The 25,894-nt window shown below is 50.8% G+C and overlaps 2 protein-coding genes across 4 annotated transcripts; both read right to left on the minus strand.

Annotated features, from left to right (window-relative positions):
- Positions 1–267: 267 nt before the first annotated feature.
- SSR2 (signal sequence receptor subunit 2) lies at positions 268–7,514 on the minus strand. Of its 2 annotated transcripts, none has more exons than XM_079761304.1 (6): positions 7,427–7,514; positions 6,576–6,730; positions 5,790–5,888; positions 4,618–4,726; positions 1,879–1,956; positions 268–803 (listed from the first exon to the last, which is right to left on the minus strand). In XM_079761304.1, the coding sequence occupies exons 1-6, from the start codon at positions 7,487–7,489 to the stop codon at positions 693–695; spliced, it is 615 nt and encodes a 204-aa protein (XP_079617430.1). In that variant the 5' UTR covers positions 7,490–7,514; the 3' UTR covers positions 268–692. The 2 variants fall into 2 exon arrangements, with proteins under 2 accessions (XP_079617430.1, XP_079617431.1); XM_079761305.1 differs by lacking the exon at positions 7,427–7,514 and adding an exon at positions 7,371–7,410.
- Positions 7,515–9,930: 2,416 nt separating this feature from the next.
- On the minus strand, positions 9,931–24,880 carry UBQLN4 (ubiquilin 4). 2 transcript variants are annotated; one of them, XM_079760506.1, is made up of 11 exons: positions 24,733–24,880; positions 22,892–23,043; positions 22,276–22,493; positions 21,522–21,784; positions 19,814–19,972; positions 15,761–15,986; positions 14,340–14,479; positions 13,776–13,859; positions 13,508–13,623; positions 13,140–13,323; positions 9,931–11,628 (listed from the first exon to the last, which is right to left on the minus strand). In XM_079760506.1, exons 1-11 carry the CDS (start codon positions 24,838–24,840, stop codon positions 11,476–11,478), a joined length of 1,803 nt encoding a protein of 600 aa, XP_079616632.1. In that variant the 5' UTR covers positions 24,841–24,880; the 3' UTR covers positions 9,931–11,475. The 2 variants fall into 2 exon arrangements, with proteins under 2 accessions (XP_079616632.1, XP_079616633.1); XM_079760507.1 differs by lacking the exons at positions 22,892–23,043; positions 24,733–24,880 and having other exon boundaries at positions 21,522–22,027; positions 22,276–22,293.
- Between the last annotated feature and the right edge of the window lie 1,014 nt (positions 24,881–25,894).

Consider the following 25,894-nt stretch of genomic DNA (forward strand, 5'->3'; position numbering starts at 1 on the left):
GGCGTGATAACGCCTTCTCCATCCTCTCCTTGAGCTAAGAGGAGCTAACAGTCAAGAAAGGTTCTGGGGAGTATGTGGTGACTGGTGAGAGCAGAGGGAAATGAGATGAAGCAAGGTGCTCAAAAACAGATGGATATCTCCATGGGAACAGGACCCACAACCCCCACAGCAATGAGGCAGGATTCAGCTCACCTGCCCAGGAGCCTTGGCTCTCAGGTCTGAGCTCCAACAACCTGCACTCACCCAGCTGATGAGAAAATGGGCAAGTCAGTGTGGCATTTGTTTTTATTAGAAAACCCATTTGGTAAGCACTTCCCTAACCCAGAGCAGGAGCTGGGTAGCCTCCAAGAGTCCCACAGCTTTCACTTTATCTTCTATCCGCTTCTGAGAGGGGAGAGCAGGAGATGGGGGTGGTGTCATGCAGTCTCCAAATGCCCCCTCCTGCACTGGAGAGCTCATACCGCCAGCAATGTACCCCACGGCACCTCTAGGCTCCGGCATTCTTGTCTGTATGGCTTCAAGAGGGAAGCGAGGAGGCTCTCGTAGACTCCTCGGCCCAGTCCTTCACTCCGGCGAGAGCAGGGCAGGACCCAGGAGAAGGTGGCCACGGGCTCAAGGAGACTGCATCGGAGATACCCTCTGGAGTCTGGAAAGCACCTGATTTCTTGGGATGGGCGGGCTGTGCAACCCCCTCAGTTCTTCTTGGTTTTGGGAGTGTCATATTTTCTCTTGCTGGAGTACCACAGCAGCAGGGGGACCCCGATGGAGGGGAGAGTCATGACCCCGAAGGCTGCCCAGTCCAGCTGTGGAAGACAACAGAGGCCTTGCTTAGACTATGGAGCAGGGCACGGGAGAGGACCAGGAAGGAGGGTCCAATGAGAAAGGGAGCAGCCCAGCCCAAATTTTAAGCTGAACCGTGCGTGACAGGAAGGCTTCTCTGAGGACTCCTGATGGAGAAGAGCTCTCTGAAGACTAATCTCTTTCCAGCTGAGAAGCCAAAGCCTCACCTGACCCCACCCAGACGGGAAGAAAAGCTTTTCTCTTCCAGACAATCTGTGAGGAGGGAGATGGCCAAGTATTGCCCCGACAGTCAAGCCTCCTGTGATCTAACCCCACTGTCTCCAGCCCCTCCCCCATTCCTCCGCCTCAGCCTGCCCTCCAGCCTCCTGGACTACTTGCCATACCTGGATGGCACCACGCTTTCTCACTCTGAGCTGCTCCCTCTCCCTATAATGGCCATCCTTCCTAACCTCCTCCTCCAGAAACCCGCCCTGACTGAGACCAGGCTCCATGTTCCTGCTGCCTGCTCCTCCAGCACCTGGTATATGATCTCTAGCAGAGCATTTCCCCTCAGTGACTTGTTCTGAGTCCCTACGACCTTTATGAAAGGGGCTATGTCTTGGTCACCATTGTTTCCCAAAGCAAAGCACTGAACTGAGCACATAATTAGGAATTAATAATTATTCACTGAATGAATGGATGAGTACATGAATTTCCTCAATCAGAACTTTAGGCAAATATTCAAAAAATTCTGTCTTAGACTAGACCACAGCTAAGTTCCCACTTCACCTTCCCAATGCTCTAGGACTCTTTGAATCTAAGCAGATATTCTTTTTAAATCTCAAAATAGACTCAGGACTCCAAGATGGGGCTCTACTCAAAGATGAGGAAAGAAAAAGGGCAGTTTTTTTGTTCTCATAATTGTGATCTCATGACTAAAAATCTCTAATCATAGTTAAATTAGGATATTTGATGGCTGATCAGACACCAAAAAAACCAGATATGGCAAAAACCAACCAATTAAATAAATCTTCTAAGGGGGCTAAGAGGTCCCAGAACCCAAGGTGGTCTCATCCCAGACAACACTGTGCCGCTTACAAAGTGAGGGGAGAATCTCCTGTCAAACTCCCGCTGAGCCAGGATTCCTCCCTGTCCAGGTGCGCTGGTAAAGCCAATCTGAAAATAAAAGCAGGACATTAAGGCAAACCCCACACTTTCTCATCTGAGAAAGGGCAGTCCCAACCAACCTAGTTCTAAGCATTATTCTTTTTTTTTTAATTGACTGGAGAGAAAAATTGGTTTGTTGTTCCATTCATTTACTAGTATGCATTCATTGGCTGATTCTTGTATGTGCTCTGACAGGGGATCGAACCCTCAACCTTGGTGTATTGGGACGATGCTCTAACCGACTGAGCTACCCAGTCAGGGCCTAAGTGTTAGATTCTTAGAGCTTCAAGAGGAAGAAAAGCTTCTGAACTAGAGAGAGTTGGATGATTCCTACTGTGTTGTAAAGAGGGGTAAATTAGCCAGGAGATCTGAGAAACACATGATGAGCATTTACTAAACACGGAGGCCAGGGATGCAGCTGAAATTCAAACCAAATCCTTCCACCGGAGACCCAGACTCTGGAAAGAGTGGCTCACCACCACTGGCCCTCTGCAGGGCCAAGTGTGTAATGGGATGACTTGCACCTGCCACTCATTCCCTTATTCCTCCAGAGGAAATACTCTTCTGCACCTGAGTGCCGTGAGCTCAAATGAAACGAGAAAGACTCTGGACAGCACAAAGCCCTACCCTAATGTACATTACTAGAGGGGGCTGAGTCTGGCCCACATTCCTTTGTCTTGGAGAGGAGGCCAAGACCTTGGAGCACACTGCAAACAACTTTGTTCTGAAGTGGCAGCCGAGCCTTCGCCTTCGGTGCTTTGTCTTTTAACCTGTTAAACACCATGTAGAACCAGAGTCCTAAAAGTTGGTTCTTTATTTCTTTTTATTTCTTTTGAGGAGCTGTCAAACTGTGTTCCCAACGTGGCAGCAGCATTCTATGTTCTCACCAGTCGTGTTTTAGCATTCTATTTTTTCACATCTTTGCCAACATGTTACTGTCTTTATTTTTTTATTATAGCCATCATAGTGGGTGTGAAGTAGTATCTTATTATGTCTTTTTGTTGTTATTGTTGTTTTTAATACTCACTCAAGGACATGTAGAGAGAGGGAGGAAGGAAGAGACAGAGAGACAGAGAAACGTCACTGTGAGAAGCATCAATTGGTTGCCTTCTGCATGCTCCCTGAGAGGGGATCAAAATCACAACCCAGGTACGTGCCCTGACCAGGAATCGAACCGGCAACCTTTTGGTGCACAGGAAGCTCAAACAACTGAGCCACCCTGGCCAGGCTATTTTAAACTTTTTTTCAGTTACAGTTTACATTCAATATTATTTTGTATTGGTTTTAGGTGTACAGCATAGTGGTTAGACAATCACCTACTTTATAAAGTGTTCCCCCTGGTATTTCTAGTACCCACCTGGCATCATAGCTAGTTATTACAATATTACTGACTATATCCCCTATGCTGTACTTTACATCCCCATGACTATTTCTAAAGCTGATTCTGAAGGTAGAAATGGCACAGGATGTGGCAATGTAACAGGGATTACAAAAATATGGTTCCACATGGTTTATAAAAAAAGAAAATTCAGAATGTGCATTTAACGAGAATTTTGGATTTCGTTTAGTTCTATGGTTGACTCTATTCCAAGTCCTCTCCCTACTGTGCACTTGCTAAGTAGCCAATAGCCCATCGTATGGTCCTGTCAGAGGCCTTTATGAATTCATGACCTAAGGCTCTTGAGGGTTGGGACAGCATCTTAATCTTCTTAGTATTCTCTAGAGTCCAGCACATTGCAGGAGCTCAATAAATGTCTGTTGACCTTTACATCAATCAGTCAAAGATTATTTACTACTGTTTCTATTAAATATGGGAAACAGAGCGAAATCTAAGATAAAGTCCCTGGCTTCAAGGAGTTTATATTAAATTGGGAGTGAGGGTGGGGGGAAGACCTACACATAAGAAAGAGAACTAATAATTATTTATTGAAGACAATAAATAATTAAATGTTCAAGTGGCCTATAACATAAGAGCTACAGATGTTTAGCTGCCCTCGATGAATGTTTATTGAAAGAAGGAGTAGGAAAGAGCAATGTGAACTGTAAAAGCAGAAGACAAAAACGAGGACTTGCAGCTCAAAGCTGGGTCTTGAGAAGGCTTCGGATAATGAAGTGGAGGAGAGAGAGTACTTCAAACAGAGAAGCAAGGCGAAGTGGGAAGAATAGCACTGGGAGGAGAAGGGCGTGCACAAAGGAGCCTGGCCTCGCTGGGATGGAGGGGCTTTGTGCGTCGAGTGGAGAGGAAGCTGGAGGCAGAGAACAGCTGGACTACTGGAGGGTATGCAATGAGAGGCAGAAAAGCTTGACCTTGATGGAATTAAGCAGAAGCATCCAGAGCAAGGGAAAGACATGGAAACAATGAAGACGGGAAATAATCTGACAGCGGCATAGATGAACTGGAAGGGCAAGAACAGCAATGAACCGGGCAATATATGACACATTCCAGATTAAAAGTCAAGCAGAAGGAATGAAGAGGAGGGGAATGCTACAGTACTCCCCTCCCATCCATTTCAATTGCTTTATTCAGAAACTTTATAATTTGAAACGTATTTCCTAAGGACAATATCCCACATTTCTGGTCTTTCTTCTCTTTCTCAGATAAGAAATTTTCTGCAAGAGTTTTCAAGGGCAGATCTGAGCCCCATCCAGCTAAGGGTTTGGACAACTCACCACCACGGGCCCATCCTCCTGGGCCAGGTAAGTAACAGTTGCTGAGGTGAAGTTGAAATAACCAGCCTTGAGAGGGCGCAGGACAACAGTATGGGAGACGTTGCTAGCACTGGCCCAAGAGTTAAGGAAGGAAAAAGATGAAGCTAAAGTTATAATAACAACCTTTCAACTTGTGGACTAAATGCACCATTTACAAAACAAGTTGCCAATACATGTGGTGATTTCATACTTGCCAATACTCTGCAAGAATAATAAACATACACATTTTTGTAAGCCTAAAGTATATTACAATATACCTTTTTTTTTTTTTTTTAAATCCTCACCCGAAGACATTTTTCCATTGATTTTTAGAGAGAGGGAAAGACAGAGAGAAATATCGATGTGAGAGAAACACATCGATTGGTTGCCTCCTGCACGAGGCCTGACCAGGGCCCGGGCCTGGGAGAAGCCTGCAACGGAGGTATGTTGCCCTTGACTGGAATCGAACCTGGGACCCTTCGGTCCGCAGGCCAACGCTCTATCCACTAAGCCAAACCAGGTAGGGCAACATGATGCCTTTTTAGCCAAGTTTTAAATCTAAGATGTACTCAGTGTATTTTCAAAGCAATATATGTTATGGATGAAAAATTAGTCACTTAAGCTCACAGAAAATCTTTCATTGACTATAACTGAAGGAAGTTCTTGAAAATGCAAAATAAAAACAAAAACCACAAAGAGAACACTAACTCTTATCAGAAAATCTAAACATACTTTAATTCACATGGGGAAAAAAATCTAATTCAAAACACTCAGGAAACAACTGGTAGATCAGAAGAAGAGACTCACTGACTAAGAAGAGTCTTTGAAAGGTCACCCAGGTCCTCCACGTTAGCATCCAACTGAATTTCTTTTAAAAGCGCCCCCCCTTTGCTGGGCCACAAACATCTAAGTGTCTACGTCTGCCCAATAGAGTATGTTTTAGGGCCTTATAACCTAAACTTCAGAACCTCAGGAGCATCCAAAGCACACGAACACAGCTGTCACCAGTATCTCCTGCCCCATCTCATCCAGAGGGATGACAGAAGAATGGCCATGCACACCTGGACTGTTTGAAGTGACCCTGCTGCTTGCTTCGGTGGCAACGTTCCCCCACCCCCACCGCCAGCCTTCATCACCCAGTGTCAAGAGGATACGGGGCAATCCGGTCCCATTTGACGTTGAGCATTCCAGAGACAATGCCAAAGTCTTCTGGAGGGAAGGAATCATCAGATAATTCCACATCTAATGCAGCACTAGAAAACAGAGGCAACAAAAGAGGTTTGGAAGTCATGGATATGAAAATTAAAGCAATCAGCAATCAAATCTGCCTGCTTGTCCTAAAAATTCAAAACTACAAAAGACACATATGACTCACACAGACAGTAATTTGGGTTTGTTGCACTGAAGAATCCAGGTCAAGGCCTGGATTCTATGTCTCAGAAGCACCAAAATACTCAAGTATCTAGGAAAAAATGGGCCCAAACCCATTCTTGTCTCAATTTCTCTGTGTGTGTTGTTGGAAGGATGGAGGGGGAGAGGAGCAAGAGGCATATGGAAGATCAAATGAAGGGGAACAAAATTTAAAAAGGCAACAAAAATGTGTACAGGCTAATGAAACAAAGGAAGCTGAAACTGTAAACCCTGAGGTAAGACGGAATCATATATTTAATGCCTTCTCATTTTCCTCTCCCGGTTTCACAATTCCTGCTTCTTCCCCACTCTAAAACTCTTCCAACTCAAAAAAAGAGTGGAAGATGGTTTCTTATAGCTTAGGTAAGAATGTCCTCCTCTTCTTAAATGAGGTCCAGCAGTGTATTCATTCACTCATCATAGCTGTTGCTGGAGGTCTCCCAAAGAGAAACCACTGCTGGTGCTGTTCCCAGCTGGGAAATCTAAGAAGCCTGAAAAGGGCCTAACCTGTAGCTCCAGAGCCTCCTTACCTTGAGCCAACATTGTAGATGTTGTACTGTAAGGTCAGGTCTCTCCCCTCCACGGCATATCTGTTCAGCAGTGATTTGGAGGCCAAGAGCCTGGCCCCTTCCTCTGCTTGTGTGACAGCAAGTAGAGCCAACACCACAAATGCCAGCAGCCTCATCTGTGGAGAGAGAAGCAAAGTGAGCAGTCAACCCAAGCATGTAAGATCACCAAAATCTTCCTGATGGTCCTTCACGAAACGCCTATGGGAGCTCTTGGATGTTGGAAAGCAGCAGCCCCTTCCACAGAGCAGTCTCTAAGCCGCTGGAACTGACCTATTGGCGCCTCTCCTGCCACCTCCGCCCTGCAAGCCCTCGGGTCATCGGTCTAAGCACCAGCATAACCACCACCCTCTTTCTGCCGGGGGACCGAGGTGCTCCCCAACTGATAGGGTCTTCTGAGATGACACCAGGTGGCTACAACAGGGCTTTTCTTGGGGTGCCCGATTTCGGCCGATCTCAGACCTGCAGCACCCCCCAGCTTTCCCTTACACAGGAGTCCCCCACGGCTGCTGCCTTCCGGAACGTGGCCCTCTCCTCCATCGCCCAGCTCCACTGAGACCCCACCGCGCGCTCGCGGGGTCCTCCCACACACCCCGCATCCCACCCTCCATCCTTCCCCCGGGATCCCATTCTCCTCGCCCCCACATCTTTTTGTGGTTCCCTCCCGGGGCTCAGTCTGCTCTGCCCCCTTCCCGCCTCTCCCCAAGATTAAACGTCCTTCCGCGGCGCACCCACTCCCCTCCCCCTCCCACAGCTAACCCTCAGCCGCTAGGTGAGGTGCGGACAAGAGACTCCCCCTCCTGCTCGGGACTCACCGTGCACCCCAAAGAAGCCTTTGCGGGAGGGGAGGAACCAGTACCGGAAAAGAGCGTCAGCATCCGAAAGACCGGAAATAAGCTTTGACAGGAAACCCCGGTGCTCCGCCCTATGCCTTCTGGGAGTTGTAGTTCTTGGACAAGCCCCACCTTTCCCTTTGTAGTGCCCGGGGACCTCGGAGACACGAGGCACTTCTGAAAGCCTTGTCTGTTTGCTTTATTATTCTGCCCCTTTCAATGGCTTTTCAAGCTGGTTTGCCCTTACCGTATGTGGCAAGCACCTGATGAGCTGCTTTGCGGAATTGGCATATCTAGAGATTTTGATCATATATTGAGAATGGCGAGTGTACTGTCCAACCAGGAATTAGAGAAAAGCTATTTCTCTCAGGGTTACTAGAATTCTTTCTAATTCTAGGCAAGACACTTAGTCACCCCCTACACCCAGTAAGTAACCAAGCCCTGAGCTTTATTTAGAATTCCTTTGAGGTGCTAACTCCATTTACCAGTCTGACTCCTGTGCTGTTGTCATATATTTAAATTTTCTTTCTATATATTTTAAACTCCATGAGACATTGTCATTTTTGTTTTAGAGTCAATGTTTGTTTATTTTTGTCAGTCCTTACCCAAGGACATTTTCCCATTAGTTTTTAGAGAGTGGAAGGGAGGGGGAAGAGACAGAAACACAGATGGGAGAAGACACACCCATTGGCTGATTGGCTGCCCCCTAACGCACCCACACCGCACGCACCCACACCGGGTGGGGATCCAGTCAAGGTACATGCCCTTGACTGAAATCGAACCGGTGGACCCTTCCGTCTGCAGGACGGCTCTATCCACTGAGCCAAACCGGCTAGGGCATGCTATGTCCATTTTTACAGTTTCATGTCTCTGCTGAAATTTCTAAGCGTGGCTTTTATCTTCTTGAAAAACTAAGCACAGTTTTCACTTGTATAATTTCAATACGTGGAATTGCTGTGGGTCTGTTTATTGTCTGTCATTTCTGTTCGGTCTCACCTTATCTCTTCAACTGCTTAATTTTTATTGTGGTTGATGTTATATTTGAAAAATTATTTATTATAATAATTTTGAGGTCTAGGTTGATGTTACGTTCCTCAAGATTTCTGCTTGATCCTACCAAACATCTGGATATGATAGCAATCTGGGATCATCTTATTCCTAAGTTTGAGGCTTAAGAATTTCTGGACCACCCAGAATGGTGGGAGGCTAGGCTGCTGAACATGAGGAATGGCTTACTTCTGATCCACCTGTAGGGGGTCCTAGTTCAAATGCTGGATCTTTATCAGCATCCCTATCTTTAGCTGTCCCCAGATTCCAACTTTTTGTCTCCCTATTCTTCAAGGCCCTCAAATCCTCTCAGCAACTTTTTCCCAAGTGGCAAAAACTCCCAGGACAAAGGTAGTCTTTAGGCCGTTTTTCCTCTCTGGATTCCCAGCCAATCTTGTTGGCTCTTTGATGCTTTTTAGGTTTGTTAAACATATATTACATCCAATTGTAAACATTTATAGTGAGGCCCTGGCCAGGTAACTCCGTTGGTTAGAGCATCCGCCTGATAAACCAAGATTGCAAGGTCAATCTTGCAACCAATGAATGCATAACTAAGTGGAACAACAAATTAATGTCTCTCTCTCTCGCTCTCTAAAATCAATAAAAAAAATTAAAAATTTTCTAGTGAGAATGTTGGTCTAAAATATCCAGACTACCATAATCAGAAGTGGAACCTCCCACCATGATTTATTCATATATCACAGAACTCCAGGCCATAACCTCACTATACAAGATAAAAGTTCACACAATTAGCGGTAGAGTCAGGTCTAGTCTCAGAGATCAAGACTAAGAACTACTAAACTCCATCTGCATAAGATCTGGATGCAAGGGTTTTTTTTTGGTGTGTGTGTGTGTGTGTGTTTTACCTTTTTACCTGAGGTAAGGAGAGAGCGGTCTTGCCAAAAGATCAGACAGAAGTATACATTCCTCGCTCTGGCTGGTTTGGCTCAATGGATAGAGCATCAGCCTGCGGACTAAAGGGTCCCAGGTTCGATTCCGGTCAAGGGCACATATCCGGGTTGTGGCTCGATCCCCAGTAGGGGGCATGCAGGAGGCAGCCGATCAATGATTCTCATCATTGATGTTTCTATCTCTCTCCCTTCCTCTCTGAAACCAATAAAAATATATCTTTTAAAAAAAGTATATATTCCTCTCCCAGATTGACCAATGGGGGTGGGGGTGGAGGGTAGGATGAGGAATCTGGTGTTTTATGGTCTGGGGATGGGGAATGGAAGAATGCAACCCTTCTCATTCCTAAACCATGGGTTATAAATATCCCATGACCAGTTATCCCTTAACTTACAATGTTTCTTAACATCTGTGGTAAGTGAACTGAACTTCAAATTCCTCTAGATCCACTTTATAAAACCCTCTAAGACAAAGAAGTTATCTTCAGCTAGTCTCCCCCGCCCCCCCAGAAAACAAACACCAAGACACACTCACAACAAAGACCACGCCCTTTATTTACAAAGGCCAGTGTGGAGCTGAGGGAAGGATGGAGAGGAGCCACGCAGATACCCTCTCTGGAGTGCTTGGGACCCTTTCCCACTTGGAGAAAATTCTGTTCTCATGCCTCCATATTCTCAGCCATGGGCCCTCCAAGCAGCTGGGCTAAGTAGCAGAGAGAGGAGGTGCTATGAGCCTCCTGTGTGCTCCAATATAGTAATGTCCAACTCCGGATCAAAGGCAGCATTGCCAGCCTCTCCTTTCCTTCTCAAATAGAACTTTCTGGCCTGGAGGGAAACCATGAAGAACTCAAAGGGCAAGGGCCAGAGGCTCTAGATGGAAAGACCCTTCTACCATTCCCTGAAGCAATCAGGAGAGGGGTGTAAGGGTGTTGGTCACAGTCCTGGTAGAAGGAGTATCCACACTACCCTTGGGTTACCCAGCATCCAGAGGCCCGAGGGGCCTAGCTCCCTGGGCTGTACATATCCCTGCCCTAGACTAGCCCTTTTGCCTATTTCTCTGGTGGGGGGAGCTCTGAACCAGAAATCAGCAAAGAATCCACTTCTACTCAACCCATATGCATCCCACCACCACACACACCCACTGCCGAGCCAGACCCCAACCCGCTTCATGTCTTTTAAGGGGGGCTCAAATCACTGGTACCTGGGGACACAGACAGGTCCTGGGTTCATGGAAATGTGTGTGTGTGTGTGTGTGTGTGTGTGTGTGTGTGTGTACATAAGCATGTGTGTTTGAGGAAATGGAGCCAATATGGCCCCTTGTGAGCCATCTCCCTTAGCTTCATTGAGCCCCTTTCAACTCAAGCTACATTAGCATCTCTATCTAAGCCTCCTCTGCCACGCCTGAACCAGAAATCTCAGGCTCTTCTCCTGGGCACCAGTCTCTGTTGGGCTGGTCCGGGGCTGGCTAATTCCTTGTTCAGAGGACTGTGTCTTATCTCCTCCTTCAGACAGGAAGAACAGGCATCTTCCTCCCCCTGGAAGTCCCAACAGACCCCATAAAAAAGCACTTCAGGGGGCGAGGAGGAAAATCTCAGCCTGCTTCACCTGCCCCTCCTTCAGAGGATGAAGTTCTAGCACTGGTTAGGCTGGAGGTGAGAGGGGGTGGGGAAAGAAAGAAGAGAGTTACCAAAAGTAAACATGAGACGAGCAAAACCCTAGTGGTACAGGTGAAAGACCATGTTCCAATAACCAGAGAGTCAGTTCCTCCTTCAACTCTGTGCTGCCGCTGAGAAGTGTGCAGATTGCAAAGGCGGTTGTGGGGCCAATCAACAAAACCGTGAAGACCGTGAAATAGTACTGCTCAAGCAGGAGCAGGAGAGAAGATTCTGTAAGAAGTAGAAGTAGAACCAAAATTCTCAGGCAGAGCTACAGGGTTGGGGTCCAAGCCTCTAAAGCCACCCTGTGTCTGGAGAGGACAGGAAGAAGACAGGGATGACAAGCTGCAGAGGGAAGGAGCTGACAGGAACCAGAGGCTGGCATCCAGGGAAGGGAGAAGCAGGAGGCACGGCCACAGGATTAGGAGAGCTGAGAGCCCAGGAGTCTCTCAATGGCCGCATTGATGTCCCCTCCTGTGGCAATCAGGGCCTGCAGGTTAGCCTCCCGGTTGATGAAGCCCATGGCGTTGAGCTGATCTAGCTGCTGCTGGAATCTCACTTCTGGCGTCTGCACCTACAGGGGACAGGCCTTGTGAAGTGGGCACAGGACCAACTTCAGAAGCTGGGGGTTTATAACGAAGAGAAGACAACCTGCAGGTCTTCTCCAACATCCTCAGAGCCAATCAATGGAGCAGGGTGGTGAGCTGCAAACAACTGAGCAATAATGAAGTGGAGGTGTCTTTCTTAAAATTTCAAGTAACAGATTTCGAGTAACAGACAGGCTTCGGTCAGCTTATATTCCTAACTACTTTCCATCAACAGTCTGGAGATGTTAACAGGTACTCCAAATGCTCTGTGGTGGATAAGATGTGTACTAACCATCACCTCTAAACCCCCTCCTAGCCATCCTCACACATACAGTCATAGGAACGGCCAGAGAATGGCTCCAGGAAAGAAAGAATCTGTTTAATTCTAACCAATCCACAAACATAGCTATTTACAAGAGGAAGGCTTTTCATATTTGACACTCCTACAAACATCTCCTAGGAGTGTTTTCCAAGGCATGTTGATGAAGCACTGGCCTAGATCATGAACAGACGACTCAGCTGGAAGGAGCCCAGCAATCACAGGCCACCTGGCTGCTGCGCGCAGTGCTCCAGGCACCCGCGGGATTTAAGCTGGGCTCCACCTTGGCGATCACTCGGTTCGGCTTTTGCACAGAGCCGGGCCTACCTACATTTCTATTGACAGGCTTTCCCAGATGAGTTACAAAGGACGGAGGAAGGTTAAGAGGTTTACCCCAGGTCATCCTCACTCCCTCAAACCCCTAGCCTTCACTTTGTACCCCAGGCTTTACTTAACTCACCTCTCATAATCCTCTTCTCGGGTCTCAGAGATGGAGGCTGATTTAATTATCAAAAGAATCCCATGGCCCTAGCCAGTTTGGCTCAGTGGATAGAGCGTCAGCCTGAGGACTGAAAGGTCCCAGTTTCGATTCCGGTCAAGGGCACATGCCTGGGTTGCGGGCTTGATACCCAGTAGGGGACATGCAGGAGGCAGCTGATCAAGGATTCTCTCTCATCATTGATGTTTCTATCTCTCTCTCCCTCTCCCCTCCTCTCTGAAATCAATAAAAATATTTTTTAAAAAAATCCCATGGTATAAGTAGAAGTGGTAAAACACAGTAGTTACAGTGTAAATCCTGGAGCCAGCATGCCTCGGTTTGAATCTTGGCTCCATTACTTACTGGCTTTTAACTGAGCAAGCCCCTTAATCACCCTGGGCTTCAGTTTTCTCCTTTTGTAACACAGGAACTGTAATAACAGCTCCCTCACAAGGCTGTTGTGAGAAGTAAATTAAATGAGCACATGGTAAGTGCTATTACTATTCTTATCTCCATTTTACAGCTGTGGAAACTGCACTTAGGGAAGATCAGTAACTTGCCCAAGGCTAGAAAGTGGCAGACTAGGGTCTCAGCCAGGTCTGGCTGCCTCCAAGCCTGCTCTGCTCTCTCCATTCTACTGCGACCCCTGACACCACCAGGATGGAGTGGTGGTTCCAGCACCAGCCCCGCTGCCCGTGTACCTGTGAGTTTCCACTTCCTGCCAAAAGCTGGATCATCTGCTGCATGAGCTGCTGCTGAGCACTGGAAGCCCCCGAGGGAGAAGTGGCTGGTGGGGCTGGTGAGGAGGTGGGGGCCTCGGGTGCAGGCCCGGCGTTGCTGCTTGCTGAGGGTGCAAGGGTCCGGGACATCCCGAAGGAGCCAAGGCTGCAGACAAAAGAGACCAAAAGGTGGGAGACGGCCTCTGAGAAAGGGATGGGAACGTGAGATCCGGAAGGAAAGCAATTGGAAGAAACAGGAAAACAGACACACGGCTGCTCGGAGTGGCAGAGGGAGGGGTTGAGGGGAGAAGTCGCCAGAACCTTGCTGCCCACCTGCCTCCTACCCTCACCTGGGTATCAGCCCGGGGGCCTCAGTCTGCAAGGTCTGCAATCCCTGCTGGATCTGCAGCAGCGCCTGCATGGCGCGGGGGTTGGTAAGGATGGAGAGTGACTCTGGGTTCTGCATCTGGTGGGAAATGAGCAGAGAAGGCAATGGGAGGTGGCAGGAGACAGGAAGCAGCCGAAACCCCGAGTCCAGGGCCAAGCTCTGCCCCGTCCCTGCAGTTCCACCCCTTGGGCTTCGGGGTCCGCCCCCCGCCCTCTAGGCTCCTCACTCACCTGCTGCAGGAAGACTGGGAGCTGCAGGCGGAGCTGCTCCTGAAGCTGGGGGTTCCCCGCGAAGAGCGGCACGTTCACCATCATCTGCCAGGGTCAAGGTAGTAGGGGGAGGCCTGGGCCTACCCACCCTAAGAATCCCCCACAGCCTCAGTCTCCCTCGGCACCCCTACCACTGCAGGAAACTGGCCAGCTTTTCCAAGGGTCTCAAAGTATCCCGAAGGCCTAAGTGGGACAGCGAGAGGAAATAGAACTATACTCCAGGCAACGACGACATCAGGAGCCAGGCTGCTCAGCCCCGGGTCTGATAATGACGAGCACACAATGCCCACGATGTGCCATGCCAAGTTCAAAGCACTTTAGATGCATCAACTCATTAATCCTCACAAATCTAGGAGGAACTGCTGTTACCAGTGTACAGCTGAGGAAGCTGGGAGGTTCAATTCCTTGCTTAACTTACACAGCTAGGAAGTGCTGATGCTTGAGATACAAACCCAGGCAGTCTGGCTCCCGAGTGTTTGACCACAAGTGACTGCCCCCAGTGCGCTCCCCTGGAACAGTTCCTACCTGAGCGGCGAAGTCAGGGTTCTGGGCGAGCGTCTGCATCATGCTGCGCATGTAGGGGGCGGAGATCACGTTCTGCATCAGCTGGGGGTTCTCAGAGATCTGCTGGAGCAGGGCCTGCATTTCCGGGCTGTTGAACATCCCTAAGGCGAGGAGGAAAAAACAAACCAAACAGGAGAGAAGGGGTCCAGATGGAAACCAGATGTCACATCAACCTACCTTACCTCAGACACCGAGTGGTTACCAAACCCAGAAAGGCAACGGTACAATGGGCGCCCAGGTCCTGGGCGAGGTCGTCTCTCCTGACTCCCGCTTTGGCCTGGCCCCTTACCCATCCACTCTGCTAAGGACAAGACAAGCCAGCCGGAAACTGGGTCTGATTCCTGCCCTGTTCCTTTCACAAGCTCAGATAATGTCGGAGTTGGAAAGGATTTGACTAAAGATCACTTAGATCCGTGGTCGGCAAACTGTGACTCTCGAGCCACATGCGGCTCTTTGGCCCCTTGAGTGTGGCTCTTCCACAAGATACCACGGCCTGGGCAAGTCTATTTTGAAGAAGTGGCATCAGAAGTTTAAGTTTAAAAAAATTGGCTCTCAAAAGAAATTTCAATCGTTGTACTGTTGATTTCTGGCTCTGTTGACTAATGAGTTTGCCGACCATTGACTTAGATCCATGGTTTTCAAACTTGTCTTAGCAGCAGAGACTCTTTCCTCAAACCAAATCTCATGCAGAAACCAAGCATGGTCGGGGCTAGAGCCCTTCGGTCCTTTCTCATCCTGAAGATGGCCCAGACCCTCCAGAACGCAGGAGCGTACTTTTAAAACCATGAGTCAGGTTCAAGTCCCTTATTTTATAAATAAGGGAACTGAAGCACATAGAGGGGAAGGGACTTTCCCAATAAAGATGTCCCCCAGGGAACAGGAAAATCAGGGCATCTATCAGACATCCCCTGGGTCGTAAGTAGAGCCAGAGTCCAGACAAATGGGGCTCCCCAGGGTGGTGCAGTCACAACATGCACCCCTGTGCTTGGCAGCTCTGCATGCCCCCCCCCCCGCACCCCTCCCACCCCCCGCCCGGGCATCTGCCCTGTGTCCCCAGGTCTGCCCTGGTTCCTCTCCACATCCTCATCCCCTCTGACCCCTTTACACTGGACAGTACCACTCGTGCTGAAAGAGCTTAGAAGGTGGGGCTGGTTTATTGGTGAGCCAATTCTTAGGTCCCTCCCAATGATATCAGGGCCTGGTTGGGACCAGCCCTCACTCTCTGAGGGTGGAGCCACTGCCTCAGGCTGCCGAGCCCCCTCTGTGGCTTCCATAGTCTCACCTCTGTCTTCAATATTCTGAAACAGTATGAACCCCACTCAGTCCTGGGCCAGAGGAACTGCCCTGGAGACCCACTATGCTCCTTCCACCCTAGGACATACCTGACCCCAGGCTAGCCGCATTGATCCCAAAGGGGTTCGAGACTGTCGGGTGCACCTGGCTGGTCCCCGATCCTCCGGTGCCCTCCCCACCGGACCCGGGGGCCTGGGAGGTGGGGGGCGAGGGGCTCCAGGGGTTAGGGAGGGGCTCTCGATTCTCAGTCCGCAGAGGCTGGGAAGATGAGCTGTCGGAGTTCCCGGCCAGGGAAGAGAAGGGATTGTTGCCAAACTGGGAGGAGGGAAAGGGTTCGGGTTAAGGACTGAAACAAAGCAGGGACAAGGGCTACACCCCTTCTTTCCTCTCACCTAGCAGCCTCCCCTTCCCAGGAAAGGGAGAGATCTGAGACCTTAGGAATCCTCAGCTCAATGTTTAGCCCCACAAAGGGCAGCTCCACCCCTATCCTACAGGCAGAGCTGGCTGATGCTGAAGACTGGATAACTGAACCCCTCAGGTAACTGGAAGCTTCCCCTCTCCCCTGGTGGCGCTAAATATTTGGTCTCTAGTCTCCGCTGTTCCACAGGACTTTACACACACCGTTCCCAGTGTGCAGGCAGCGAGGCAGTTTTCCTCAGCTCCTTGGGCACAGGTATTGGACTCATCTTCGCACCCTGCTCCTGACACCCGCAGGCGCTCAATAAGTAAGTGTTGGCTTTTCCTTCAATGCTGATTTGCCTCCAGTTTCCCCTTTTCTGACCACCTTGGCCCAATGCTAACTCCCCAGAGCCTCCTCCCCCACTGCCTGGGTCCCCTATGTGGGCTCCGTCCCTCCAGGCACACCACAATGGAGCACACCTCCAGGCCTTCAGTCTTCCCCCTCCACGCCCAGCCTATCTCCTCAGACCAGCTGCTGCAGCCCCCCTCAGCACCAGGCTCCCGCCAAGTCACTCAGGATGATCTCAGGGTCTGGACCATCAGATGGTGCTGCCTCAGGGAGCACCTGGATCTCCTCCCTCTGTCCAAGGGGTGTGCTTGCTGGGGAAGTCCCAGCCCCACTCCCTGGCTCAGCCTCTTTCCCGAGTTCCTAGGCAGTCCTGACCGAAGCAGGTCTCCGAGCAGCCTCAGCCCTCCCTGCCGTGCAGTTTGCAGTTTCACATCCACTCACTTTTCCTGTTTATTCAAAGTGGGCCATGGGGACCACGCGGGCCACGGACTCTGCTGCTCTGAGCTGTGGCTCTCGCACCTCACCAGATGCCTGTTCAGATAACGGGGCTCGCAGGCCAGAGTTCGTGCACCATGGTCTCAGTCTCTGTCCCTGTTTCAGATTTCCTGTTCTGGTAACTTGACTAGCACCCAACTTTGGGGCCCGGTTTTGTTCTTCCTGGTATACCCTAAGGACTAAATCTCTTTTTCTAAACTCCCTTTAGTGATAACAGCTGCCATTTATTGTAATGTTTACAATACCCCTCCAATATGTCAGTTCTCAAAGTGTGGTCCTAGGACCCCTCAAAGGTTCAAAACTATTTTTATAATTCTAAGACGTTATTTGCATTTTTCACTTTCATCCTCTCATGAGTATTGAGCGGAGTTTTCCAAGGACTGCATACATAACATGTGACACCGCGGCGGACTGAATGCAGAAGCAGATCTGAGAATCCAGCTGCTTTGTAGCCAGACATTAAAGAGATCTGTAAAAATGTAAAACAACACCCTGGCCAGATAGCAGAGTTGATTAGAGTGTCGTCCCAATATGCCAATGTTACAGGTTCGATCCCTGGTCAGGGCATATACAGGAATCAACAAAAAACGCCTCGTTGTAAAAAAACAACAACAAAAACATAATAGGGCTACTCTTTCCTCTAAAGTTCTGATTTGGAAAATAAAGTTATTTTCAAAAGAATATGCTATTTATGTTAATGTAATGAATTTATTGTTATTTTTAAATGAATTAATAAACATTTAAAAAATTTCTTAAGTTTTAATTTTACATACAGTGCATATCAGATCTAACCCATGAAAACAAACGCTTTTGGGGATCCTCAATAGTTTTTAAGAGTATAAAGGGATCCTGAGACCAAAATGATTGAGAACCTCTGCTGAATATATTGCTTCCATTGTGGAAATGAGGAAGCGAAGGTTTAGAGCGGCCAGGAAACTCACTTAAAACCACATCACTAGAAAACGGTGAAGCAGGTGTTCGAACCCAGGTTTGTGGATGCCAACCGCTGTGTTCCTTTAGCTAAACCGGTGGCTCGCACACCTCAGTGTGCATCGGAATTAACTCGAGTGCTTGTTTTCAGCTTCTCTCAACTACTTGATTTTTTTTTTAACTAGGTGAATGCATTACTTTGATGTACATTTTAAATTAAAAACTTAAATAACATTTAAAATAAATAAATTCCTTTAAAAATTCATAGTTGATCCCTGTAAGCAGTTTCTAAAATTTGAAAGAGCAATCTCCAAAATAACCAAGATGATGTTAAGAATAAGGTGGGGGATTCGCTCCGCCAGATGTCCAGGCTTAAATAAGACAATGTGGTAGCACTGCAGGGACAGACAGACGGACCAGTGGGACTGAGCAGAGCCAGAAAGACATACACTCATTTGTGGAGACTTGGTGCAGGACAGAGGCAGCATGAACAAGGAACCTGTTGGGTATCATGGGCCACTCCGGATATGGTGCTTTTTCCTTTCCACAAGGCAAAGGTAACGTGAGAGCCTCCCTCCCGCCTGAGCACTGGTTGCGGGAAGGTGTTCAGTTTGTGGAAATCCATCAAGCTGTACACTTACGTGCTCCTTTCTGTCAGTGTATTATCCTTCAATAAAACTGTTTTAAAATGCTTAAAAAACAAGTTAAAAATTATATGAACAGCATGATACCACTTCTAGAAGGTTGAAAAATATGCAAAACAAAACTATAGATTACTTATGGATACATATATAAGTAATCAAAGAATCAAAATGACAAACACCAACTTCAGGGTGGCAGTTAGCTCTGGAGAAGGAAAGATGAGCATAGAGAAGGCTGCTATTCTATCTGTAATGTCTTATTTGCAAATGTTAAATATGTACAGGAAAATATACAAAACATTAACAACAGTCATTAACTTGGGCTAAGAAAGAAGTGGTCGGAGAAGAAAGTAGGATCCCTTCTGCGTAACCTATTGAGCTTGTATTCCTTTCCGTGCTTTTTCAATGCCCTTTTGTTTACTTTGTGTACCTTTTGAATTTTGAAACATGTAAATGTATTTGATGTAAATTAAACTTAAAAAAAAAAAAAAGAACCAAAAGAGGCACTGAAACTATATATGGCAACATGTTAGGGCAACATGGATCTGACAGAATGCTCTATTTTTATCTATATTTGTTGTACATTTGGAAAGAATTCATAAAGCATTTTTTAAAGTGCATATTCCCAGTCTGGCTGGTGTGGCCCAGTGGTTGAGAATCAACCCACGAACCAGGTCACAATTGGATTGGGGAGGGGGGAGGGCATGTGCCCGGGTTGCAGGTTGTGGGCTCAATCCCCAGTAGAGGGCATGCAGGAGGCAGCTGATCAAGGATTCTCTTCACTGATGTTTCTATCTCTCTCTCCCTCTCCCTTCTTCTCTAAAATCAATTAAAAAATTTTTTGTTTTAAGTTTAAAAGTGCATACTCCTAGAGGCTGATTCCAGAGATTGAGTCATTTAGTAGCTCAAAGGTGGGGACCGGGAATCTCATCATTAACAAGCCCCTCAGGCGATTCTACCACAGGTGATCTCTGGACCACACTTGAGACACTGTGCTGGGATCAGCTGTTTGACCCCAGGCCTGACCCACAACCTTTGAGCCCCTGGTGCCAGAAGTTTGTCAGAACAACATCAAATCCCTTGGGCTCTATGCCTCACCCACTTCCCTGGGGAACTCTGCTACATTCTGCCCTAGTGCCTCAGTCCCATGCCAAGTTGGACCATCTCTGACTATGCATTATGGGAACCATTTCCAAGCCAAGGCCCACCCTCAGGGGTGGAGGGTGGGACTAGAAAGAGGAGCAGACAGCACCCCAGGCTCTCCTGGGTCTGGAGGTAGGGGATCTCTGGCCAGACAACCCACCTAACGCCCCAGCCCCTGGCCCCACCTGTTCCCGGGCAGCACTGAACATGGGCTCCTGGATGTCAGTGTACATGCGGCGGAGGGCGTTATACCCTCCAGGGATGCTCTCCAGGTTGCTGAGGGCCCGGTCCTGGTTCCGCATCATCTCCTGCATCATGGCTGGATTTCGAGCAAGCTCCATCGTCTGGTGGGGAAGGCAGAGAGACAGAATGGGCCCTAGAACCAGAGAGCACCAAGCCTGCAAAGGATGGGCCTGAGGAGGAGGCCTGCATCAGGACCAGGGTCCAGGGTCCAGGGTCTGCCCTACTGTGGTAGACAATAGAGTCGACCAGACTTCCTTCCTTCCTGTCATTCTGGTCCCAACCACCTTCCCTGTGGGCATCTAGTTGGCCTTTTCCAGTGAGATACAATGATCACAGAAGGGATCACAGCAGCAGCTTCCTCCTTCAGGTTCAGGGGGTGCACAGGGGTGTCAGGGGTCAGGGAGCACAAGGATATTGAGTAAGAATGGACATGGGAAAGGGGAGGAGGCAGAAACAAAAGTTAACATCTCTCGAGCACCTACTACATACTGGCCTTGGACTAATTTACAGAATTCAAGTCATTTAATCCCAATAATAGTCCCTAGTAGGTATCTCTGTCCCTATTTTGCAGAAGGAAAAATAGGCTCAGAGACTCACTGCCTGGGGACACACAGCCAGTCAGTGGTGGAGCCAGTTGTCAAGGCCAGGTTAGTCTGTCCGGCCAACACCAGCTCTGCCTCCTGGTAGGTGATATGCTGAGGAGGGAAAGGATTCAAGCCGGGGCAATGCTACCAGCACCCTTGACCTCCCCTCCCCAGATCTTTGTCCTGACTGCATAGGAGGGTGGGGCTTTCTCTTTCGAGCCAATGGCTCACTCTCAATAAATAGCCTGTGTCAATCCCAGTGGACAGCAGTACATGACAGAAAACCTGAGTACGGCTGTCTTGTTCCCATCCAACGCCTTCCCCGTTCTTCTTCCCAAATTTGCTCCACACTCTTCTAAGGTACCCTTATGTCTAAGTCATGACTCTGATCTCTTATCCCATAATTCAGTTATTCAATAATTTACTGAGTGACTACAATATACCAGGCACTATTCTAGACAGTGAGCAAAACACCTGCAAATCCTTGTCCTAATGAAGCTTATCGCCTGGTGAGTCCAGCGCTGGTGCCCACAGTTCTGCTGGGGCTGTCTCTCCGTGTCCCCTGGGGGACTGGGCCCCGAGCTGGAGCTCCCAGAGACCAACACAAAACTGCTTCACCTGGGACTCCCTCACTCACCTGGCCCTGGACATCCTCAGTGCTCCCCGAATACCCTCCTATCTTTTACTCCCAGGCCTTGGCATTGCTGTCCATTGGCCCTTCTTCTGGTTCATGCTTCCTCCCTTGGACCTCAGCTTGGGTGACATTTCCTCTAGGAGGCCTCCTTGGAACCCGCGTAGAGTCAAGACCTCCTCTCTGTGCTCCTGGGGACCCTGTGACTATCCGTACGATAGTACTGATCATACTGTATTATCATTGTCTGCTTACTTGTCCCATTTTCCTTTAAGACCAGGAGCTCCTGAAAAGCTAGGCCTGTGTCTTTTTATCACTGTACCCCAAGTGTGCAAAACATGGCTGCTGAACAAATGAATGAACAAATCAAAGCAGGACAAGGTGGGGAAAGAAAGGCTGGGCAGGCACCCCCCACCCCACCTCTCTCACACCCACCTGCCTCATGAGCTCAGGGTTGTTGAGCATGTGGCTGATCTCAGGGTTCCGCTCCATCAGCTGCTGCATCTGGGGGTTGGCCATGATCATGTGGCGCATCAGGTCAGGGTTAGACATCATGTCCTGGACCAGGGGGTTCTCCATGATCTGCGACAGCATCTCGGGATTGGACATCAGCTGCCTCTGCATCTGTTGCTGCAGCTCCATGAAGTTGGCGGAGCCCAGGCCCAGGCTGCCCAGGCCGAGGATGCCCCCGAAGCCAGCTGCGGGGGGAGGCAGAGTCACGGTCCGCTGCAGGAGCCCTTCCCCCACCCGGTCAGAGCCACTGAGTTCAGGTCTCCAGGGTGGGCCCCCTCTGCTTCTCGCACTCCCTTTCCCAGGCATTCCCCCAGCCCCAGCCCGGAACCTGCTGGCAGAGATGTCAGCCTGCTAGACTGAGCCCTCCATGGTGGCAGAGGCTGGGAGCCGGCATAGTCCTGAGCACAGAGAGGGCACCCCCTGACGGCCTGTTGAGTGAGTAAATCAATATTCCCCAACTGGCTACTGTTGGACCCACTTTTGTCCCTACCTACAATGTCTTCACCCCTGGCTCCCCATATCTGCAGCCCCATTTCCGCCTACTCTAACCTTTGGCCATGCTCCCCTTAACTGGAAAGTCCTATGTCCAGGGGTCCTCCATCCCCATCAGATCATGAGTGGGGACCATGTTTCTCCCTTCTCTTGGCTCTCCCCCCCCCAGTCCCTAAGGGCTTACAGAGTATGGATGTGGTAGCATTGGGAGGGCCCTCCCCAGCCCCTGGGGAGGGACCCCCCCCACTGCTCCTCCGGCTTCCGCTGCCAGCATCCGACGTGGCACTGCCAGAGGTGGAGGGCTGGGCAGGGGCGGCAGGTGAAGCAGGCGTGGTGGAGGGTGCTGAGGCAGGTTCCGGAGTAGAGGGGGAAGAAGCCGTGGCAGCAGCTGGATCTTGAGCCCTGAGCACAGAGGAAGAAAGTCTGAGCTTACGTGAACACAGGAAGAGGGAAGACAACCATCTCCCTGCTTGGTGTGCAGCTACTGCCCCAACCCAGGCTGCATCCTGGCGACACTGAAGCTGGGGTGGGGTGAGGTTAGGGGCAGTGAGTCAATCAGGTAGGGAAGGAGGAGCTAGGACCACCCGTCTGGAGGGCATTCTGGGAGATGTAAGTCAGGATCCGTCCCTTGCAGGTGAGCCCATAACCCTGCTGGGCAACCCATTCAAGAGCCACTTTCCTGGTCTTGGTCTAGGTCCTCCGGGCATAGTCCCTCCAGGCGGAGGTGGGTGAGGAAGTGAAGTATCAGGTAGGGAAAAGGGGTCCAGTCAGAAGCTGGGCCCGCCCTCTCCGGAACTTACTTCTGCGGGGTCTTGATGACCAGGTGGACGGTGAGCCCGTCCTTGATCCCGTGCTGGCTCAGCGTGTCCCCGTCCTTGAGGATCTTGCCGGCGAAGATCAGGACCAGCTGATCCTGCTGAGCCTTAAACCTCCGGGAGATCTCCTCTTTGAACTGTGATCGAGAGGCAGAGATCACTGCAAAGGCCGCCCGGACGCCATCCCCCAGGGACTCTTCAAGAGCCTCCGCATTCGTTGGCTCCCCCTCCCGTGGCGGGAAGTCCCTTCTGCAGTCTTGACTCCGTCCCTCCAGCTGCAGTCAGCAGCTCCTTTCCTAACCCAGGAGACGGCCCCGTGGGAGGCTCCTCTCTCAGCTCTCGCAGCCCAGGACGCCCTTGCTGCTACCTGCCCCTTCCTCGCAGTCCCTCTGCCCCGTTCCCTCTGAGGGAACGCTCCGCCTCAGCTCCTTCAACAGCCTTGGACTCAGGCCCTGTTTCCCTGGCCTGCTCTTCCCGGACCCCAGGTTTCTCTCCCCTCTCTCTCCCCAGCATGCTTGTAACAACTACAACACATAGATCCCGGTTATTTATTATGGACCTAACTATTCGTGAGTTAAGAGTATGTTCTGTGCCCTGGCTGGTTTGGCTCAGTGGATAGAGCGTCAGCCTGTGGACTGAGGGGTCCCGGGTTTGATTCCCGGTGGGGACACATGCCCAGGTTGCAGGCCCCATCCCAGTGGGGGGCGTACAGGAGGCAGCCGATCAGTGATACTCTCTCATCATTGATGTTTCTATCTATCTCTCTCATTCCCTTCCTCTCTGAAATCAATAAAAAATATGTTTAAAAAAAAAAAAGAGTACGTCCTATGAGATACACATTGACTATTCTTTCCACTTTAAAGATGAGAGAAAAGAGGATCAGTGTGGATAGGAAACGTGCCGGTGCAGACTGGACTCAGGTCTTCACACCAAAGCCCGGCTCTTAACCAAAACACTGCCTCTCAACGGGAGCTGATTTCAAATCCAGCTTTGCAGGGGACAATGTTTAAATTCTGGAATGTAGTCATTTTATCAGGTTGGGGGGGGGGGGGGGACAGTGATGATACTCAAGGCTGGCTTGGGAAATTAAGACTCCCAACTCTACCACCAGCACCCAAACCACACACTCGAACAAAAACAGTGCACTTGCCGAGCAAAGGCAGCGGCCAGCTCCCCCCTGGCATCCCGAAGGCCCACCGTCAGCCCCGCCTACGTGAAATCCTGGAGCAGCCACAGGGAGGCGGCGAACACGGCGATATTCCCTTATTCCACGCGACTTTACTGAACACCTACTGCACATTGTGCAAACCCGGAGGGGCTGAGGACCACACACAACCGCCAGGATTTGAATCAGCAAGAAGGACCTGGGCGGAGGGAAGCCCTACCCCCACCGCCCCGCGCAGAGCACGCGGAGCGGTCTCGTGGGCGCACAGTGGCGCCCCCCGCCGGCTCTCCGGGCTCAGCACTCTGCCTGGCCCCCACTCAGCCTGGACGCCTCGACCCCCGACCAGTAACCGGGGCGCACACTCCCCTCAAACACTTGCCCCTTCCCGGCGCAAGGTGTCCCCACCCCACCCTCCACCACGCCCCCAGTCCAGGCCACAAGGCAAACCTGGGTCTCCCGTCCCCAACACGCGCCACGCTCCCCCAAATCGCCCGCAGAACGCCCCCTACCCGCCGCTCCCGCTCTCCCGCTCCTCCGAGCGCCCGCCGAGCCCCCGCCCTCCTCTCCCAGGCCCTCCCGCTCGCCGGACCGTCCAGAGCCACCCCCTCTCTGCCTGGACCCGCGGACCGCTCCTCCCCGCCCCACCCCCCCCCTGCACTACCTCCTTGACTGAGGCGCGATCGCTGATCACAATTTCCTCCTTGTCCTTGGGGGTCTTGACGGTGACCCGAATGGGGGGCCTCGTCTCGGCCCCGCTCGGCTCCGCCATGCCGCCGCCGCCACCCGGCCGCCCGCCAGCACGCCCCGGCTCCTCCTCCTCCCCGCCCGCCCCGCTGACCTGGCTCGGCTCGGGCGCCTCCGACACCCCCCCTCTCCTCTCCCCTCTCCTCCCTCCCCTTCCTCCCCAAGGCCTCGCCACCCACTTCGGGCCAGCCGCAGCCACAGCGCCCCGGGCGGACTGGGAGGACCACTGCAGCCGAGTCCGCCCAGGGCTGAGCCCGGGGTCCCGCCGCCTGGACACGGCCTCGCGGGGCGGCTGACCCCCGGAGGCCCGGGCGGGGGCGGGGCGTGCCCCTCGCTGGGGGGGCGGGGCCAGCTCCCCGCGGGAGACCGGGGCCCGTCGGAGAGGGCGCGAACCCAGCCGAGGCCCCCGCCAGCCCACAGCTGCCCCCGCGCCTGGCAGGTCATCCCGCGGCGGGACAAAGGGTTCTCTGTGTCGCCTCTTTCTCTCCGTTCCCGGCGAAAGCTGGTCCTTCTCGGGAAATCCCAGTCCTTCCTGGGCCCGGAGCCTCTGCCGCCCGGGAGGCTGAACTCCTCCACTTCGGCGCGTCCCCCTAAAATCTCCTCTCTAGGACTGACTTCCTTCCCCCGAGGGTCGTGGCCTGAAGGAACTCTATGAAGTTCGGGTTCCAGAGACAGGGTTTTGCCTGCGTGACCCTCCCGAGCCTTGGTTTCCTCAACAGCACTTATCCCATCTCACAGAACTGTGCACAACGTAGAAAATTACTTTGAAAATAACCGAAGGTGTGCCTGACACATATAGGGATTTTTTTTAAAAATTACTGACTCGTGGGTTATTAAGCGAACAGGATGACTTTTCTCTCCCCGAAGGAGTTAAATGGTCTTCCAATACCGCCACTGTCCTTTCACTCCCGCTCTCTAATTGCCCCTCTCTCCCCGCGTCCCCCATAACCGTTTGGTCTCAGCGGAAAGGCGAACTATAGTTCCCAGGGTGCCTCGCGAGGCCTCAAGGAACTACAATTCCCAGTGGCCCCCGCGGCGGGGCGGAGTTGACCCAAAAACCATAAAGTCAGGCCGGGAAA

Source organism: Cnephaeus nilssonii (assembly GCF_951640355.1).
Source record: "Cnephaeus nilssonii genome assembly, chromosome: 21".
Taxonomy (NCBI): Eukaryota; Metazoa; Chordata; class Mammalia; order Chiroptera; family Vespertilionidae; genus Cnephaeus; species Cnephaeus nilssonii.